Source organism: Oncorhynchus tshawytscha, unplaced genomic scaffold (assembly GCF_018296145.1).
Source record: "Oncorhynchus tshawytscha isolate Ot180627B unplaced genomic scaffold, Otsh_v2.0 Un_contig_1711_pilon_pilon, whole genome shotgun sequence".
In the NCBI taxonomy this organism is placed as follows: Eukaryota; Metazoa; Chordata; class Actinopteri; order Salmoniformes; family Salmonidae; genus Oncorhynchus; species Oncorhynchus tshawytscha.
This window is the reverse complement of record NW_024609735.1, coordinates 112,514-133,970: the sequence shown is the minus strand read 5'-3', so window position 1 is coordinate 133,970 and position 21,457 is coordinate 112,514. Positions and strand designations below refer to the sequence as shown.

Genomic DNA, 21,457 nt, shown 5'->3' with positions numbered 1-21,457 from the left:
TTATCTCATCGCTGCAACTCCGCAACGGGCTCGGGAGGCGAAGGTCGCGTCATGCGTCCTCTAAAACATGACCCGCCAAACCGCGCTTCTTCTTAACACCCGCCCTCTTAACCCAGAAGTCAGCCGCACCAATGTGTCGCAGGAAACACCGTTCAAATGACAACCCGAGGTCAGTCTACAGGCGCCCGGGCCCGCCACAAGGAGGCGCTAGAGCGCGATGAGCCAAGTATAGCCCCCTGGCCAAACCCTCCTTTAACCCAGACGACACTGGGCCAATTGTGCACCGCCCTATGGGACTCCCGGTGATGGCCGGTTTTGATACAGCCCGGGATCAAACCCGGGTCTGTAGTGACACCTCTAGCACTGCGATGCAGTGCCTTAGACCGCTGCGCCACTCGGGAGGCCCCCATGGATACCAACTTTTATCTCTCATTAATATCAATAGGCTAGGTTATATCAATGACCTTTGTCTAGTTACTATAAGGCTACATGTTTAACTATTAGGTTAAAGTACTACTGGTTTCTGTCTTAGCATAAAGGTCTAATGTCCACGTCAACAACTTTCCACCGACTTGATGACATCACAGCACGGCGGCGAGACCTCTCCTGCTCTTCTTGAACTCGCACACGTAGTACATGGTGATGTCACACTCCACCTGGTTCCAGGTGCCTGTGGGTGATTACAATCAGGAGGACTAGTCCAAATGGAAGTGTTGATGGCGGCCCCCCCCTTTGCTCAGACGTTACTGACGCATTCCAGGTCTCACAACACCTGGATAGGTATTTTTTGAAGTATCGGCTGACTACATTCATTATTGTCATAGCAATCTGGTATCAAGACGGCACGGTCGATGACGTGGCACGCAACCATTGGCTGATACGTGCAACGTCTGAGCAAGGGGAACACAGCCGATATCTTGACACTGAAATGGTACTAAGTCCAAATGTATTTATTGGCTGTGTCTAAAGTGGCACCCTATTCCCTAGTTTTATGCACTACGTTTGACCAGAGTAGTGCACTCTATAGGGCAGAGAATAGAGTGCCATTTCAGTGTTGCTCATTGATATCTAGAATTAGATTGTAGGACTAGTCAATCGTAGTGAGTACATGTTAAAATGTCCTTGCCGTACCTGTGCTGACCATCTTCACACAGCTGGTGTTGGAAGGTGCCCCTGATGGCTCCTCTAGGCCCCAGGCTGTATAGTTCCTCACTGGGGTCAGGTCTGCGTAAACAGGTCCTCCCCCCTTCTGCCCAGCCTGCAGCCCGATGAAGACCTGGGTAAGGCCGGCCTGGGTGACGTAGTCTGCTATCAGGGTGTTGGTGTCTGTTGTTTTGGGCATGGCGAGCAGACCGCCCCTCAGCTTACAGTTTATCAGAGCCTCTCGGTACTTTCTGGCCTCTTTCACAATCAGGTAAAATTTCTCCTCCGTTTCCTTTATGCCTAAAATGACTGAATATGACATATGAGATGTAATAAGTTGGAGTCTAAACTCCTTATTCATTCAATTCAATATAAGTAAAAAACTCCTTATTCAATCCAAGTCAAAACAATATTTATTTGTGTTGTAGAATGCCAGTTTGATTTACATTGTGCTACACATTGGCTGAGATTTTCTTATTTTAGTTCAATTGTTTTCTAATGATCTGACCTGAAATGATGATTTAAGCAGAATACAGTGACTTACCATTTTTCACAAACTTGATTGCATTCTTCAGCTTTCTGACATTGATGTCCATCTGTCCAACGACCTTCCTGTACCTCCCACAGTCACATGTTGCCCCTGTCAGACATGCTTGTAGTCAGGCACGGCATGTGTCTTACAATAAACATCATTCTCTTTCAGGAAATCTCTTTTTGTAACTAGGCCAGTCCAGAATGTGAAGACACAACATGTATGATAGTGACTTGGAGGTACTGTCTCCAGTGGTTTGGAGGTATTGTCTCCAGTGGTTTGGAGGTATTGTCTCCAGTGGTTTGGAGGTACTGTCTCCAGTGGTTTGGAGGTACTGTCTCCAGTGGTTTGGAGGTATTGTCTCCAGTGGTTTGGAGGTACTGTCTCCAGTGGTTTGGAGGTACTGTCTCCAGTGGTTTGGAGGCACTGTCTCCAGTGGTTTGGAGGTACTGTCTCCAGTGGTTTGGAGGTACTGTCTCCAGTGGTTTGGAGGTACTGTCTCCAGTGGTTTGGAGGTACTATCTCCAGTGGTTTGGAGGTACTGTCTCCAGTGGTTTGGAGGTACTGTCTCCAGTGGTTTGGAGGTACTGTCTCCAGTGGTTTGGAGGTACTGTCTCCAGTGGTTTGGAGGTACTATCTCCAGTGGTTTGGAGGTACTGTCTCCAGTGGTTTGGAGGTACTGTCTCCAGTGGTTTGGAGGTACTGTCTCCAGTGGTTTGGAGGTACTGTCTCCAGTGGTTTGGAGGTACTGTCTCCAGTGGTTTGGAGGTACTATCTCCAGTGGTTTGGAGGTACTATCTCCAGTGGTTTGGAGGTACTGTCTCCAGTGGTTTGGAAACATACATTACCAGTCAAAAGTCTGGACAAACCTGCTCATTCAAGGGCTTTTCTTTGTTTTTACTATTTTCTACATTGTAGAATAATGAATAATAGTGAAGACATCAAAACTGTGAAATAACACATATGAAATCATGTAGTAACCCCAAAAAGTGTTAAACAAATCAAGATATATTTTAGATTCTTCAAGGCAGAAACCCTTTGCCTGATGGCAGCTTTGCACACTCTTGGCATTCTCTCAACCAGCTTCACCTGGAATGCTTTTCCAACAGTCATGAAGGAGTTCCCACATATCCAGTGGTTTGGAAACATACATGAACAAAGAACGAGGCTAAATAATGAACTAGCTCACCTGCTTTCCCTTTCAGTCCAGAGGGTCCATCAACTCCTGCGTCTCCTGCGTCTCCTGGAAACAACATGCACAGTTACACTACACATATGGAACAGCAGCATAGTCCAGGGAGGAGAGAGACCAGACATGTACATTTTGTTGAGTAGGTGTCTGCTTCAGGAGGAAAACTATTTGCACTGGTGAGATATCACCACTAGACAGCAGCACTCCACAGTGCTTCACTTCATAGAGGAGAGATGTGGCAGGAGAGGGAATCAACCTCTCTCTACAGTAGGTGTTTTACCCCCTAACTGACAGGAATGAGAATCTACCTCTCTCTACAGTAGGTGAGAATCAACCTCTCTCTACAGTAGGTGTTTTACCCCCTAACTGACAGGAAACAGAATCAACCTCTCTCTACAGTAGGTGAGAATCAACCTCTCTCTACAGTAGGTGTTTTACCCCTAACTGACAGGAATGAGAATCTACCTCTCTGACAGGAATGAGAATCAGTAGGTGTTTTACCCCTAACTGACAGGAATCAACCTCTCTCTACAGTAGGTGTTTTACCTCCTAACTGACAGGAAGGAGAATCAACCTCTCTCTACAGTAGGTGTTTTACCCCCTAACTGACAGGAAGGAGAATCAACCTCTCTCTACAGTAGGTGAGAATCAACCTCTCTCTACAGTAGGTGTTTTACCCCCTAACTGACAGGAAACAGAATCAACCTCTCTCTACACTAGGTGTTTTACCTCCTAACTGACAGGAAGGAGAATCAACCTCTCTCTACAGTAGGTGTTTTACCCCCTAACTGACAGGAAGGAGAATCAACCTCTCTCTACACTAGGTGTTTTACCTCCTAACTGACAGGAAAGAGAATCAACCTCTCTCTACAGTAGGTGTTTTACCTCCTAACTGACAGGAAGGAGAATCAACCTCTCTCTACAGTAGGTGTTTTACCCCCTAACTGACAGGAAGGAGAATCAACCTCTCTCTACACTAGGTGTTTTACCTCCTAACTGACAGGAATGAGAATCAACCTCTCTCTACAGTAGGTGTTTTACCCCCTAACTGACAGGAAGGAGAATCAACCTCTCTCTACACTAGGTGTTTTACCTCCTAACTGACAGGAATGAGAATCTACCTCTCTCTACACTAGGTGTTTTACCTCCTAACTGACAGGAAGGAGAATCAACCTCTCTCTACAGTAGGTGTTTTACCTCCTAACTGACAGGAAGGAGAATCAACCTCTCTCTACACTAGGTGTTTTACCTCCTAACTGACAGGAAGGAGAATCAACCTCTCTCTACACTAGGTGTTTTACCCCCTAACTGTCAGTTTATAAATTAGGGGAAGTAAGTAGATTACCAACACAACACAGGTTATTTTTATGACAGTTGGAACCGGAGGGCAATAATGTGTAGGCGTCACATTATCGTGTCACAAAATAGCTGAAGGATCTGAGATTTTCACTGAGATTGATTTGAAGGCTTTTCTCTTGACTTGATACAGCTTCATGAAATACCCTTTATTTCCCCACAGTTACCTGGGACAATAGAACCAGCATAGTGTTTTTATATAACACAAATATGGATATGTTTTGATTATTGTTAAGACTTAACCTACTAAATTGATAGTGTCATTATGGGTCTGCTAAGTGAGGTCTGGATTTCTGTAGGTCTGTCAGAGCATTTCAGACAGGATTGATCAGACTCTTTCTGTAGATCTGTCAAAGCATTACAGACAGGATTGACCAGACTCTTTCTGTAGCTCTGTCAAAGCATTACAGACAGGATTGACCAGACTCTTTCTGTAGGTCTGTCAGAGCATTTCAGACAGGATTGACCAGACTCTTTCTGTAGGTCTGTCGAAGCATTTCAGACAGGATTGACCAGACTCTTTCTGTAGGTCTGTCGAAGCATTTCAGACAGGATTGACCAGACTCTTTCTGTAGGTCTGTCGAAGCATTTCAGACAGGATTGACCAGACTCTTTCTGTAGGTCTGTCAAAGCATTTCAGACAGGATTGACCAGACTCTTTCTGTAGGTCTGTCTAAGCATTTCAGACAGGATTGACCAGACTCTTTCTGTAGGTCTGTCACTAGCATTTAGACAGGATTGACCAGACTCTTTCTGTAGGTCTGTCAAAGCATTTCAGACAGGATTGACCAGACTCTTTCTGTAGGTCTGTCAGAGCATTGATCAGACAGGATTGACCAGACTCTTTCTGTAGGTCTGTCAAAGCATTTCAGACAGGATTGACCAGACTCTTTCTGTAGGTCTGTCAGAGCATTTCAGACAGGATTGACCAGACTCTTTCTGTAGGTCTGTCAGAGCATTTCAGACAGGATTGACCAGACTCTTTCTGTAGGTCTGTCAGAGCATTTCAGACAGGATTGACCAGACTCTTTCTGTAGGTCTGTCAGAGCATTTCAGACAGGATTGACCAGACTCTTTCTGTAGGTCTGTCGAAGCATTACAGACAGGATTGACCAGACTCTTTCTGTAGCTCTGTCAAAGCATTACAGACAGGATTGACCAGACTCTTTCTGTAGGTCTGTCGAAGCATTACAGACAGGATTGACCAGACTCTTGATGTGGCCTTGAGGTTTACATACATGTTACTTCAGAGAGGGGCTGCATCACAAATGACACCTTATTCCCTGTATAGTGCACTACTGTTAACCAGGTTCTGATAGAAAGTAGTGCACTACTGTTAACCAGGTTCTGATAGAAAGTAGTGCACTACTGTTAACCAGGCTCTGATAGAAAGTAGTGCACTGCTGTTAACCAGGCTCTGATAGAAAGTAGTGCACTGCTGTTAACCAGGCTCTGATAGAAAGTAGTGCACTACTGTTAACCAGGCTCTGATAGAAAGTAGTGCACTACTGTTAACCAGGCTCTGATAGAAAGTAGTGCACTACTGTTAACCAGGTTCTGATAGAAAGTAGTGCACTACTGTTAACCAGGCTCTGGTAGAAAGTAGTGCACTACTGTTAACCAGGCTCTGATAGAAAGTAGTGCACTACTGTTAACCAGGCTCTGATAGAAAGTAGTGCACTACTGTTAACCAGGCTCTGATAGAAAGTAGTGCACTACTGTTAACCAGGCTCTGATAGAAAGTAGTGCACTACTGTTAACCAGGCTCTGATAGAAAGTAGTGCACTACTGTTAACCAGGCTCTGGTAGAAAGTAGTGCACTACTGTTAACCAGGCTCTGGTAGAAAGTAGTGCACTACTGTTAACCAGGCTCTGGTAGAAAGTAGTGCACTACTGTTAACCAGGCTCTGATAGAAAGTAGTGCACTACTGTTAACCAGGCTCTGGTAGAAAGTAGTGCACTACTGTTAACCAGGCTCTGATAGAAAGTAGTGCACTACTGTTAACCAGGCTCTGGTAGAAAGTAGTGCACTACTGTTAACCAGGCTCTGATAGAAAGTAGTGCACTACTGTTAACCAGGCTCTGATAGAAAGTAGTGCACTACTGTTAACCAGGCTCTGATAGAAAGTAGTGCACTACTGTTAACCAGGCTCTGATAGAAAGTAGTGCACTACTGTTAACCAGGCTCTGGTAGAAAGTAGTGCACTACTGTTAACCAGGCTCTGATAGAAAGTAGTGCACTACTATTAACCAGGCTCTGATAGAAAGTAGTGCACTGCTGTTAACCAGGCTCTGGTAGAAAGTAGTGCACTACTATTAACCAGGCTCTGGTAGAAAGTAGTGCACTACTATTAACCAGGCTCTGGTAGAAAGTAGTGCACTACTGTTAACCAGGCTCTGATAGAAAGTAGTGATACTACTGTTAACCAGGCTCTGATAGAAAGTAGTGCACTACTGTTAACCAGGCTCTGATAGAAAGTAGTGCACTACTGTTAACCAGGCTCTGATAGAAAGTAGTGCACTACTGTTAACCAGGCTCTGATAGAAAGTAGTGCACTACTGTTAACCAGGCTCTGATAGAAAGTAGTGCACTACTGTTAACCAGGCTCTGATAGAAAGTAGTGCACTACTGTTAACCAGGCTCTGATAGAAAGTAGTGTACTACTGTTAACCAGGCTCTGATAGAAAGTAGTGCACTACTGTTAACCAGGCTCTGATAGAAAGTAGTGTACTACTATTAACCAGGCTCTGATAAAAGTAGTGCACTACTGTTAACCAGACTCTGATAGAAAGTAGTGCACTACTGTTAACCAGGCTCTGATAGAAAGTAGTGCACTACTGTTAACCAGGCTCTGATAGAAAGTAGTGCACTACTGTTAACCAGGCTCTGATAGAAAGTAGTGCACTACTGTTAACCAGGCTCTGATAGAAAGAAGTGCACTACTGTTAACCAGGCTCTGATAGAAAGTAGTGCGCTACTGTTAACCAGGCTCTGGTAGAAAGTAGTGCACTACTGTTAACCAGGCTCTGGTAGAAAGTAGTGCACTATATAGGGAATAGAAGGCATTTGGGATGTACACAGGGTTTCAAGGAGGACATAATGGTTTAGCTCTCAGTAAACATGTTCCTGACACCTAAATATGAGTCCCTTCCAAGCTGATCACATTGACGACCGTGGAAAATAATTCTCTACTAGCGGACCTGAGTTCAAATACTATTTGATACTAATACTGTCACGCCCTGACCTTAGAGATCCTGTTTATGTCTCTATTTTGGTTTGGTCAGGGTGTGATTTGGCGTGGGTATTCTATGTTCTATGTTTTGTATTTCTATGTTTTGGCCGGGTAGGGTTCTCAATCTGGGACAGCTGTCTATCGTTGTATTTCTATGTTTTGGCCGGGTAGGGTTCTCAATCTGGGACAGCTGTCTATCGTTGTATTTCTATGTTTTGGCCGGGTAGGGTTCTCAATTAGGGACAGCTGTCTATCGTTGTATTTCTATGTTTTGGCTAGGGTTCTCATCTGGGACAGCTGTCTATCGTTGTAGGTAGGTTCCCTTTTGATACTAAGGCTTGTACTTTGTTTATGGCACAGAGCCTTTAGCTTCACGGTTTGTTTGGTAGTGTTTATTGCTTTGTTCAGGCTAGAGCACTGTAACCCCTTTTCTAATAAAAGGCCAGGCCATAATATGTAGGCAGGCCAGGCTAGAGCACTGTAACCCCTGTCTGTCTGATACCAGGCAGCTGCACCTTGGTCCTCTTCATTCAACGGCCGTGACAAATACTATTAACAGTACCATCACTTTATTGGTCAATTGCACACGAGGTCCAACGGAACTTTGACTTCTGATTTAACCCCTCAGAAAGACACACACACATACCGTTTTTTTTTTTGAGAAGGGGTTGGGGGGTGCCACACTGGGCACCTGGGGAACTGTTGTGGGGGGTTAAGTGCCTTGCTCAAGGGCACAAAGGCAGCTAGGCAAATCCTTTATCTTCACCTTTACCTCTATCCTTTATCCTTTACCTTTATCTGTTGATTGATAGAATAGTCCCAACACTGTCTGATACTACAGGCAGGCTAGAGCACTGTAACCCCTGTCTGTCTGATACTACAGGCCAGGCTAGAGCACTGTAACCCCTGTCTGTCTGATACTACAGGCCAGGCTAGAGCACTGTAACCCCTGTCTGTCTGATACTACAGGCAGGCCAGGCTAGAGCACTGTAACCCCTGTCTGTCTGATACTACAGCCAGGCTAGAGCACTGTAACCCCTGTCTGTCTGATACTACAGGCAGGCCAGGCTAGAGCAAATGATCAAAGAATGGAAAGATTTCAAATAGTATTTGAACCCAGGTCTGTCTAACAGATGCATCTACAACCCGAGTTGAAGGGTTCAATGGGAAGAGAGGCTGAATCCATTGGATAAAAACCTAACAAGTACCTGTTTATGTAAAACAAACTTGATGAAGGTCTTTCCAGGTAGTTTGGGTCTGGCAGTGTGTCTCTGTGGCTAAGCCCTAATGGCACTCTATTCCCTGTATAGTGCACTACTTTCAACCAGCCCTATGGGTAGTAGTGCACTACTTTCAACCAGTCCTATGGGTAGTAGTGCACTACTTTCGACCAGCCCTGTGGGTAGTAGTGCACTACTTTCAACCAGTCCTATGGGTAGTAGTGCACTACTTTCGACCAGCCCTATGGGTAGTAGTGCACTACTTTTAACCAGTCCTATGGGTAGTAGTGCACTACTTTCGACCAGCCCTATGGGTAGTAGTGCACTACTTTTAACCAGTCCTATGGGTAGTAGTGCACTACTTTCGACCAGCCCTATGGGTAGTAGTGCACTACTTTTAACCAGCCCTATGGGTAGTAGTGCACTACTTTCGACCAGCCCTATGGGTAGTAGTGCACTACTTTCGACCAGCCCTATGGGTAGTAGTGCACTACTTTTAACCAGTCCTATGGGTAGTAGTGCACTACTTTCGACCAGCCCTGTGGGTAGTAGTGCACTACTTTTAACCAGCCCTATGGGTAGTAGTGCACTACTTTTAACCAGTCCTATGGGTAGTAGTTCACTACTTTTAACCAGCCCTATGGGTAGTAGTGCACTACTTTTAACCAGACCTATGGGTAGTAGTGCACTACTTTTAACCAGCCCTATGGGTAGTAGTGCACTACTTTTAACCGGTCCTATGGCTGAATAGGGTGTCAGTAGAGACACGGCCTCTGTATCATTGGCCTGAGATGCAGCCAGAACAGTTTTCTTCTCCGTAAGCAGAATATTTCCCAGTCTGATTACTAAATGATTACCTTGGTCTCCAGCAGGACCCATCTTCCCCGTCCGGCCCTGCTCTCCTTTATCTCCGAGCTCCCCTGTCAGACCTGAGACAGAGGGTAGGAGAAGACTGGTGAACTGTCAGACCTGAGACAGAGGGTAGGAGAAGACTGGTGAACTGTCAGACCTGAGACAGAGGGTAGGAGAAGACTGGTGAACTGTCAGACCTGAGACAGAGGGTAGGAGAAGACTGGTGAACTGTCAGACCTGAGACAGAGGGTAGGAGAAGACTGGTGAACTGCCAGACCTGAGACAGAGGGTAGGAGAAGACTGGTGAACTGCCAGACCAAAAGGAAATTGTAAATAGGTAGAGAGAGTTTTTTTTTTTTAGGTCTGTTTCTTTATTGCTGTTTTCTTATGGTTTGTATGGCAGTTAGGCTACTGATGGAATTTCAAGAGAGAAACTAAATGCCAGAGAGCGAGAGAGAGGGGGAGGGAGAGGGGGAGAGAGAAAGGGGGAGAGAGAAACTAAAGGCCAGAGAGAGAGGGAGAGGGGGAGAGAGGGGGAGAGAGAAAGGGGGAGAGATAAACTAAAGGCCAGAGAGAGAGAGGGGAGGGAGAGGGGGAGAGAGAAAGGGGGAGAGAGAAACTAAAGGCCAGAGAGAGAGGGGGTAGAGAGAAACTAAAGGCCAGAGAGAGAGGGAGAGGGGGAGAGAGGGGGAGAGAGAAAGGGGGAGAGAGAAACTAAAGGACAGAGAGAGAAAGAGAGGGGGAGGGAGAGGGGGAGAGAGAAACTAAAGGCCAGAGAGAGAGGGGAGGGAGAGGGGCAGAGAGGGGGAGAGAGAAAGGGGGAGAGAGAAACTAAATGCCAGAGAGAGAGAGAGGGGGGAGGGAGAGGGGGAGAGAGAGAAAGGGGGAGAGAGAAACTAAAGGCCAGAGAGAGAAAGAGAGGGGGTAGAGAGAAACTAAAGGCCAGAGAGAGAGGGAGAGGGGGAGAGAGGGGAGGAGAGAAAGGGGGAGAGATAAACTAAAGGCCAGAGAGAGAGAGAGAGAGAGAGAGAGGGGGAGGGAGAGGGGGAGAGAGAAACTAAAGGCCAGAGAGAGAGGGGAGGGAGAGGGGCAGAGAGGGGGAGAGAGAAAGGGGGAGAGAGAAACTAAAGGCCAGAGAGAGAGAGAGGGGAGGGAGAGGGGGAGAGAGAAACTAAAGGCCAGGGGGAGAGAGAAAGGGGGAGAGAGAAACTAAAGGCCAGAGAGAGAGAGAGAGAGGGGAGGGAGAGGGGGAGAGAGAAAGGGGGAGAGAGAAACTAAAGGCCAGAGAGAGAGAGAGGGGAGGGAGAGGGGGAGAGAGGGGGAGAGAGAAAGAGGGAGAGAGAGAGAGAGAGAGGGGGGAGGGAGAGGGGGAGGGGGAGAGAGAAGGAGGGGGAGAGTGAGAGGGGGAGGGAGAGAGGGTGGAGAAAAATGGGAGGGGAGATAGAGAAGGTGGAGAGAGAGAGAGAGAGAGGGGGGGTGACTGAGAGGGGGAGGGGGGAGTGAGGGGAGAGTGAGAGGGTGGAGAAAGAGAAAGAGGGGGAGAGGAAGAGGGGGGAGAGAGAGAGACCCAACCAAATTAGACCCAACAAAATTGTGAGAAAACAAAAAGATAATTACTTGACACATGGAAATAAACAGTGCAAACTAGAATGCTATTTGGCCCTAAACAGAGAGTTCACAGTGGCAGAATACTTGACCACCGTGACTGACCCAAATTTAAGGAAAGCTTTGACTATGTACAGACTCAGTGAGCATAGCCTTGCTATTGAAACAGGCCGCCGTAGACAGATCTGGCTCTCAAGAGAAGACAGGCTATGTGCTCACTGCCCACAAAATGAGGTGGAAACTGAGCTGCACTTCCTAACCTCCTGCCAAATGTATAACCATTTTAGAGACACATAGTTCCCTCAGATTACACAGATCCACAAAGAATTTGAAAAACAAACCCAATTTTGATAAACTCCCATATCTACTGGGTGAAATACCACAGTGTGCCATCACAGCAGCAAGATTTGTGATCTGTTGCCACAAGAAAAGGGAAACCAGTGAAGAACAAACACCACTGTAAATACAACCCATATTTATGTTTATTTATTTTCCCTTTTCTACATTAACTATTTGCACATCATTACAACACTGTATATAAACATAATATGACGTTTGAAATGTCTTTATTCTTTTGGAACTTTTGTGAGTGTAATGTTTACTGTTAATTTTGATTGTTTATTTCACTTGTGTTTATTATCTACTTCACTTGCTTTGGCAATGTTAACATATTTGTCCCGTGCCAATAATGCCCTTGATTTGAATTGAGAGACAGATTGGGACATCTGATTTTTATGCCAGAGCCGCTCTGCCAGGATCAAAATTAGTATTTCCTCAGGAAATACTCACCTGCAAATGGATAGTAGTTGAAATAATAATTGATGCAGGACCCCCTTCCCAAAAGCCTGTACCACACATGAACCGTCTAGCACCAGTCAATATTGTTTTTCACAATGCATTTCAGCCATGTCCATTTGGATTGAATTGTAATTATTTTGTATCTTCACAGATTGTATAAAGCGCTGTTTTTTTTCTCCAGGTTGTGAGATCTCATGGTGTTTTTCCAATTTAGACCTACTTTGGGGTTTTGTTCAACCTAGCATATGTACAGCTCAAGTATTTTAGTCATCGTCATTTTTTAGCATAATTTCAGCTGACTGAAATTTTTTAAAGGAAAAATCCTAACACACGGAAACATTTCTCAACATGGAACATCATCATTATGGTGTCTTGCTTTCATATTCTAGCAGGTGGGACATTTCAAATGATAGGCTGAACATGAAGAGATTGTTTGATTTAGTCAGGAACGGTCATTATAAAACTGGTTGTTTGGATCCTGGATGCTGATTGGACGAGCCGTATTGTATTGGCGGTCACAGACACAGCTATGCCTGATAACGCTTCCCTCTGAAAAGTATCCCTGCGCCTCCATAAGACTATGATGATCGTGTTGCTGGCCGAATCATTTCTTGTATTTATCCCAACTCGCACATGATTTTCCCCCTTGCTTCCAGCCTAGCATTTAGTTTGGCACAGCGGGGGATAATATAAGCCTCGCTGTCTGCCTGTCAGACCTCGGGAAACAGTGTTCAACTTTTGAATTTAGATCTCTGTAGTACCATACGGTGAACGGTGCCCAGACGAGACCAGACAACTTTTTCTGAGACAGTCGAAATCACACATCAACGTCAGTATCATGGGACATATCCAAGTAAATGCCAATAGAAAAAAAAGAAGCTCAAACAAACGAAAATGCAGTTTGTGTACTGTTATTCAAGGTTCAATGTTTTGACGTGACTGAGATAGCGGAAGTTGGTTAGCTATCTAAAAGCAAGTGACGAGAACGGAAGACCAGTCCTGTTGCATAGCAACTATGCAAAAATCATTTACAACTGACGTCTTGTAGCAACATGACCAAAATAAATAACACCCAGAAATGAAAATATGTAACCATTGTTATTTTAAATATGTTGGTAAGAATTTTATAAAAGCAATTAGGGCACACAAGGCAGTGGCTTATCGCATCGAGCGGAACGATACCATTTACCTGCTGTGACTGTAGTCGTGATATTGCACTGCCTCTTGCACCTTATTGATTAATTATCCACTACCGATACAGGTCTGATTATTGATTAATTATGCACTACCGATACAGGTCTGATTATTGATTAATTATCCACTACCGATACAGGTCTGATTATTGATTAATTATCCACTACCGATACAGGTCTGATTATTGATTAATTATCCACTACCGATACAGGTCTGATTATTGATTAATTATCCACTACCGATACAGGTCTGATTATTGATTAATTATCCACTACCGATACAGGTCTGATTATTGATTAATTATCCACTACCGATACAGGTCTGATTATTGATTAATTATCCACTACCGATACAGGTCTGATTATTGACATTTTCTCACTGATATTGCTAAGTTTAACCAGCAGTCAGAAGTTCAAGATGTCATTCTCTCATTTCACTTCCCCCTTTTCAAAGGCCAGCCGGTGTCTAATGACTCTCCTTCTCCCAGGTGCTGAAGGCACCAGCAGCTGATGCTCAGGAAAGGTTCAGAGAAAACTTTAGTTTAGTGGCACAAATGACACCCTATTCCCAAATACCTACACAGTGCACTGCTGTTGACCAGAGCCTTATGGGTCCTGGTCAAAAGTACTGTATTATTTAAGGAAAATGTGGCACCATTTGTGATGCATTTTAGTTTAGTGACCCTTTCATGCAATGTAAAATTAAAGACAATTACAAATTTGGCTTCAGTCAGTCTTAGCTTAATCAACGACAGTAGTATGTGCAGTGGATATTTTAAACTCACTTTGATGGTTAGTAACCCTCTTTAAGCCCCATTTACATTTTAAAGTTACTCTAACATCTCTTAGTAAATTACTTGTAAAGGAAACTTTGATCAAGCTGAGTATTTACTGTGATGTCATGTAATGGATTTATAAGGCATTACGTTATGGTGAACATAACATCAAATCCAACCTAACAACAAACCTATACAGGAAACCAACATTGTTAGTTCTGTTATCCACTGTGGGGTGAAGTGTAAAAAACAAGTCAACAAGTTTGATTTGATCTTTCTTTTGGGGGGGAAATGACTCCCAACGGTCCTGGCTGGCATTTGTCTCTGTCTGTTGGTCCGATGATAGAGGTGTGTGTTTGTGAAAGAGGCCAGCCAGAAGTTCATTTAGCGCCTGGCTCTGCCTCCCTGTCTCCTACGTCCTCCTCCCACAGAACATATATGGTGCTCCCGCCGACCGCTGGCCGCCATACTGCAGCAGCAGCAGCAATTAACACGTCTGCTCTGATGTGACTTCCTTCAAGGAAAAGCAGAGAGTCAGGCTCACGGAGGCTGGCTGGTCTGGCCCAGGCTACTCCATTGTAACTCAGCTCACTGCCGGTGGCAATCAGACCTCACTCACGTCAGAGTCAGACACCGTGCTGCTTCTGAATCTAGAAAGACTGGGGGGATAGCTAGTCTGTTCTGCTTTTGAGTCTAGAGTATTGAGTGCTTATATAGGCATTTACCTTCAACTGAGGAGCGTGGGCAGTGGTGGAAAATGTGTCATACTTGAGTAAAAGTAAAGATACCTTAATAGAAAAACAAAGCATTTGTCTTTAGTGAGTCTGCCAGATCAGAGGAAGTGGGAATGACTACGGATATTTTCTTGATAAGTGTGTGAATTGGACCATTTTCCTGTCCTGCTAAGCATAAAAAATGTAACGAGTACTTTTGGGTGTCAGGGAAAATTTATGGAGTTAAATTTTCTTCAGGAAGTGAATGAAATAAAAGTTAAAGTTGTCAAAATTATAAATAGTAAAGTACAGATACCCCCAAAACGACATAAGTAGTACTTTAAAGTATTTTTACATTAAGTACTTTAAACCACTACGTGTGGGAGTATACAAAACACCTCAGCTCACTTAGACACTTAACAAACTCTGTTTAGATACTCTGTTTAAAACCGTCAAGACAACAATTTAAAAACGATTTAAAAAAGGATCAGTAGAACATGCCGGAAAGTTGAATCAATTCTCTGGCTTTTATACCACTTCCTTTTAATTCCTCAATGATTCATGTATTTTAATATTAAACCAATAAAAGATATATAAAGGAGGAACCTAGTAGTCCTGGTGGGCCGGTCTTTCCCAGCCGTCCCTGGTCTCCCTCGCCTCCCCCTTCACCCTGGTCTCCTGTTAGGAGAGGAAGAAACGTTAAGATGAGATTCAGCAACTCTTGGGAGGCCAACGGAAGTCAATTAAAATAAGCTTCGTTATTGTTGCACGTAAAAAACAACGTATTTGGGCTTATGGCCTACATTTCAAAATGGCCTCCTATGAACTCAGAGACCAATCACAACGAGGGGAAGAAAAAGCATATAACCCATTTTATGACAATGCAATAAATATGTCAGGCAAACTACAGAGAGAAGAGACCCGATAATAGAGACAGAGGTTTGTTCAGTGGAATGAAAGGCTCCCATTTGACCTGAGGAAACCTGACTCAGTAGGGCCTTGGCTTTTCTGTGCCTGGTTTACAGGTTCACTGACTTCAAGACAAACCATAGCCGTTCTTTCTCAGTCCATATAGACACTGCTGTTTGGGATGGGTCTTATCTAAATAAACTCCTCTATTGTGAAGCAGCTGTTTCAATACAGACAGTCAGCCAGACAGTCATAGTGGCCACTTCTCTGGCGCTAGCAATAGCACGCAAAACAAAATGAAACATTTCCTTGTGTATAAATTACTCATGACATACAGTATATACTCCTCCTAAAATCCCCAAACAAGTATTACCTCTACTGTCTAAGGGTGTTAGTTATAGTCCAACCTACACAGCCAACACCGTGTTAATACTGCACAACACTACAACGGTAGCAGCCTCTCATACCAACCATGTCTTAAGGCTGTTGCCCCAATAAAGGAGATGGAAGTGACGCTACTATTTCAACACATGGCTATTGTTTACTACCAGCAGGGTCTCTGTAGGAAACAAGCTACTGTTGTAGTGAAATAAAATACAAACACATTGTTTAATACCAGCAGGGTCTCTGTAGGAAACAAGCTACTGTTGTAGTGAAATAACAAAACAGCAACCGAGGCATGCTATCTCCATTAACCAGGCTGTATCACAACCGGCCGTGACTGGGAGTCCCATAGGGCGGCTTAACACGGTGCAGACAGATCATGCTATCTCCATTAACCAGGCTGTATCACAACCGGCCGTGACTGGGAGTCCCATAGGGCGGCTTAACACGGTGCAGACAGATCATGCTATCTCCATTAACCAGGCTGTATCACAACCGGCCGTGACTGGGAGTCCCATAGGGCGGCTTAACACGGTGCAGACAGATCATGCTATCTCCATTAACCAGGCTGTATCACAACCGGCCGTGACTGGGAGTCCCATAGGGCGGCTTAACACGGTGCAGACAGATCATGCTATCTCCATTAACCAGGCTGTATCACAACCGGCCGTGACTGGGAGTCCCATAGGGCGGCTTAACACGGTGCAGACAGATCATGCTATCTCCATTAACCAGGCTGTATCACAACCGGCCGTGACTGGGAGTCCCATAGGGCGGCGTAACACGGTGCAGACAGATCATGCTATCTCCATTAACCAGGCTGTATCACAACCGACTTGCCTAGTTAAATAAAGAGTCCCAAATTAACCACCTGGTTTAACACGGTGCAGACAGATCATGCTATCTCCATTAACCAGGCTGTTTCACAACGGTGCAGACACATGGGAGTCCCATTATAACCACCTGGTTTAACACGGTGCAGACAGATCATGCTATCTCCATTATAACCGTCTGGTTTAACACGGTGCAGACAGATCATGCTAGTCCATTATAACCGTGGTTTAACACGGTGCAGACAGATCATGCTATCTCCATTAACCAGCCTGGTTTAACATAAAGACAAATCAAAAAATTAAAACATTATAACCACCTGGTTTAACACGGTGCAGACAGATCATGCTATCTCCATTATAACCACCTGGTTTAACACGGTGCAGACAGATCATGCTATCTCCATTATAACCACCTGGTTTAACACGGTGCAGACAGATCATGCTATCTCCATTATAACCGTCTGGTTTAACACGGTGCAGACAGATCATGCTATCTCCAAATAACCACCTGGTTTAACACGGTGCAGACAGATCATGCTATCTCCATTATAACCGCCTGGTTTAACACGGTGCAGACAGATCATGCTATCTCCATTATAACCACCTGGTTTAACACGGTGCAGACAGATCATGCTATCTCCATTATAACCGCCTGGTTTAACACGGTGCAGACAGATCATGCTATCTCCATTATAACCACCTGGTTTAACACGGTGCAGACAGATCATGCTATCTCCATTATAACCACCTGGTTTAACACGGTGCAGACAGATCATGCTATCTCCATTATAACCACCTGGTTTAACACGGTGCAGACAGATCATGCTATCTCCATTATAACCACCTGGTTTAACACGGTGCAGACAGATCATGCTATCTCCAATATAACCACCTGGTTTAACACGGTGCAGACAGATCATGCTATCTCCATTATAACCACCTGGTTTAACACGGTGCAGACAGATCATGCTATCTCCATTATAACCACCTGGTTTAACACGGTGCAGACAGATCATGCTATCTCCATTATAACCACCTGGTTTAACACGGTGCAGACAGATCATGCTATCTCCATTATAACCGTCTGGTTTAACACGGTGCAGACAGATCATGCTATCTCCATTATAACCACCTGGTTTAACACGGTGCAGACAGATCATGCTATCTCCATTATAACCGTCTGGTTTAACACGGTGCAGACAGATCATGCTATCTCCATTATAACCGTCTGGTTTAACACGGTGCAGACAGGATTTAGATCATCATTTGTTTGCTTAACATTTAAAAGGATTTGAATTTGCATAACATATCTATTAAACAGCAAATGTCAATATCTACGATGAGGTTTACAAAAATGTTTTTTTTTTTCCGAGCCCTGACAATTCCCAAGCTCTTACATAACATCAGACAGATTGCTGTACTGTGGAGACACACCAGATAGTTCTAAAATCCTTTAGAGAGCCTGCAGATGGAAGGTTGAAAAACATCACCTTTAGATCCTGGCAGAATAGTGTTGGAACAGACTTCGACCGCATTAAGAGAATCAAAGATAGTTGAAAGGACAGAGAGCACCAGTAGCCTCCTGCTGAAGTCGTGATGTTTCATGTCCTTTAGTATGAGGCTTCAATACAGCACAAGGACCATACAGCATGTTTTAGATGCAGAGCTGGGGTCTATCTTTGTTTACCAAACGTTATCACTTCTCTGTCATGCTGTCAGACAACATTATCCAGGCTAGGTCATTAGCCAGGCTAGGTCATTAGCCAGGCTAGGTAATTAGCCAGGCTAGGTCATTAGCCAGGGTAGGTTAGGGGATACATGTTTACTCACTCTTGCATCTGGAATTTGAGTGAACAAATTAGTGACTATCTTTGTAATGTTGTATTTGCCCCAGGATTATGTTATATCAATGTATTATTATTACTGTTATATATTATATATTACTACTGTTATATATTATATATTACTACTGTTATATTATTACTACTGTTATATTATTACTACTGTTATATATTATATATTACTACTGTTATATTATTACTACTGTTATATATTATATATTACTACTGTTATATATTATATATTACTACTGTTATATTATTACTACTGTTATATATTATATATTACTACTGTTATATTATTACTACTGTTATATATTATATATTACTACTATTATATTATTACTACTGTTATATATTATATATTACTACTGTTATATATTATATATTACTACTATATATTACTACTGTTATATATTATTACTGTTATCTTATTACTACTTTTATATATTATATATTATTACTACTGTTATATATTATATATTACTACTGTTATATTATTACTACTGTTATATATTATATATTACTACTGTTATATATTATATATTACTACTATATATTACTACTGTTATATATTATTACTGTTATCTTATTACTACTTTTATATATTATATATTATTACTACTGTTATATATTATATATTACTACTGTTATATTATTACTACTGTTATATATTATATATTATTACTACTGTTATATATTATATATTACTACTGTTATATTATTACTACTGTTATATATTATATATTACTACTGTTATATATTATATATTACTACTGTTTTATATTATATATTACTACTGTTATATATTACTACTGTTATATATTATATATTACTACTGTTATATTATTACTACTGTTATATATTATATATTATTACTACTGTTATATATTATATATTACTACTGTTATATTTTATATATTACTACTGTTATATATTACTACTGTTATATATTATATATTACTACTGTTATATTATTACTACTGTTATATATTATATATTACTACGGTTATCTATTATATATTACTACTGTTATATATTATATATTACTACTGTTATATAATATATATTACTACTGTTATGTATTATATATTACTACTGTTATATATTATATATTATTACTGTTATGTATTATATATTACTACTGTTATATATTATATATTATTACTGTTATATATTATATATTACTTCTGTTATATATTATATATTTCTACTGTTATATATATCTTATCTACAGGTCATCATTAGGTCCATAATACATCTGGTCTACCTGCCAGTTAAATCTACAGGTCATCATTAGGTCCACAAAACATCTGGTCTACATACCAGTTAAATCTACGGGTCATCAACTGTCCTGCCTGTGGCTATGGAACCCAGACCTGTTCACCGGACGTGCTACCTGTCCCAGGCCTGCTGTTTTCAACTCTCTAGAGACAGCAGGAGCGGTAGAGATACTCTTAATGATCGGCTATGAAAAGTCAACTGACATATACTCCTGAGGTGCTGACTTGCTGCACCCTCGACAACTACTGTGATTATTATTATTTGACCATGCTGGTCATTTATGAACATTTGAACATCTTGGCCATGTTCTGTTATAATCTTCACCCGGCACAGCCAGAAGAGGACTGGCCACCCCTCATAGCCTGGTTCATCTCTAGGTTTCTTCCTAGGTTCTGGTCTTTCTAGGGAGTTTTTCCTAGCCACCGTGCTTCTACACCTGCATTGCTTGCTGTTTGGGGTTTCAGGCTGGGTTTCTGTACAGCACTTTGAGATATCAGCTGATGTAAGAAGGGCCATATAAATACATTTGATTTGATCATTAGGTCTTGGCCTACAGATGGAAATGTTACAATGTTCTAGTCAGTATAGTATCAACACTGCTTGAATCAGAGGGTGTGACAGTCTTATCAATACCAAGGGAATACTTCCCCTCTTCTCTTCTCTTCTCTTCTCTTCTCTTCTCTTCTCTTCTCTTCTCTTCTCTTCTCTTCTCTTCTCTTCTCTTCTCTTCTCTTCTCTTCTCTTCTCTTCTCTTCTCTTCTCTTCTCTTCTCTTCTCTTCTCTTCTCTTCTCCTCTCCTCTCCTCTCCTCTCCCTCTCCTCTCCTCTCCTCTCCTCTCCTCTCCTCTCTCCTCTCCTCTCCTCTCCTCTCCTCTGTCTTCCTCTCTCTTCCTCCTCTCCACCCTGTTGACCACAGAGTCAGACACGGCAGTTGGAGTGGGAGGAGGAGTGGTGTGTCTGTGTGTTCCAGCCTGGTTCCAGCAGCTCATCCCTGCAGGCGTGACTGGCGAGAAGGCTGCGTCCCAGATGGCCCCCTATTCCATTTATAGTGCACTGCTTTTGACCAGGCCACATAGGGAATAGGGTGCTCCCTCCCTCTCAATTATCAACCACAAACCCCTGTTTCCCCTCGAGACATTCTCTCATAATTGCGCCCACCTCATTTGACACCATGTGATGAAAAATGCATAGATTACAGTGAGGTTTGGAGGAATGGAATTCCCTCTGAGAGGAAAAGCTGTCTGCACTGAACCACATGTCTTGGCTGGAGCCGTTTCCTTGTAGATTTGTGTTTCCTCCAGTACTTTTAGCTCTTCATCAATATCAAACCAGTTGTGGAGTTGCCCCTCCTAATCTTTAAAGGGGAGGAGAGAGGCCAGGGGATTCTAATCTTTAAAGGGGAGGAGAGAGGCCAGGGGATTCTAATCTTTAAAGGGGAGGAGAGAGGCCAGGGGCTTCTAATCTTTAAAGGGGAGGAGAGAGGCCAGGGGCTTCTAATCTTTAAAGGGGAGGAGAGAGGCCAGGGGCTTCTAATCTTTAAAGGGGAGGAGAGAGGCCAGGGGCATCTAATCTTTAAAGGGGAGGAGAGAGGCCAGGG

At 43.1% G+C, this 21,457-nt stretch overlaps 1 protein-coding gene across 1 annotated transcript; it reads right to left on the bottom strand.

The window, feature by feature from the left end:
- Positions 1-332: 332 nt before the first annotated feature.
- On the bottom strand, positions 333-18,383 carry colec10 (collectin sub-family member 10 (C-type lectin)). The gene is made up of 7 exons (XM_042317373.1): positions 18,230-18,383; positions 15,220-15,291; positions 9,534-9,605; positions 2,865-2,918; positions 1,688-1,783; positions 1,132-1,452; positions 333-670 (listed from the first exon to the last, which is right to left on the bottom strand). The coding sequence occupies exons 1-7, from the start codon at positions 18,342-18,344 to the stop codon at positions 582-584; spliced, it is 819 nt and encodes a 272-aa protein (XP_042173307.1). The 5' UTR covers positions 18,345-18,383; the 3' UTR covers positions 333-581.
- Between the last annotated feature and the right edge of the window lie 3,074 nt (positions 18,384-21,457).

Coding starts and splice junctions, on each gene's coding strand:
- colec10 (XM_042317373.1), bottom strand. CDS start 18,344: ATGAAACATCACGACTTCAGCAGGAGGCTACTGGTGCTCTCTGTCCTT. Junction 2,919..9,533: donor GGGTCCTGCTGGAGACCAAG/GTAATCATTTAG, acceptor TGTTGTTTCCAG/GAGACGCAGGAGACGCAGGA. Junction 1,784..2,864: donor TGGACTGAAAGGGAAAGCAG/GTGAGCTAGTTC, acceptor CATGTCTGACAG/GGGCAACATGTGACTGTGGG.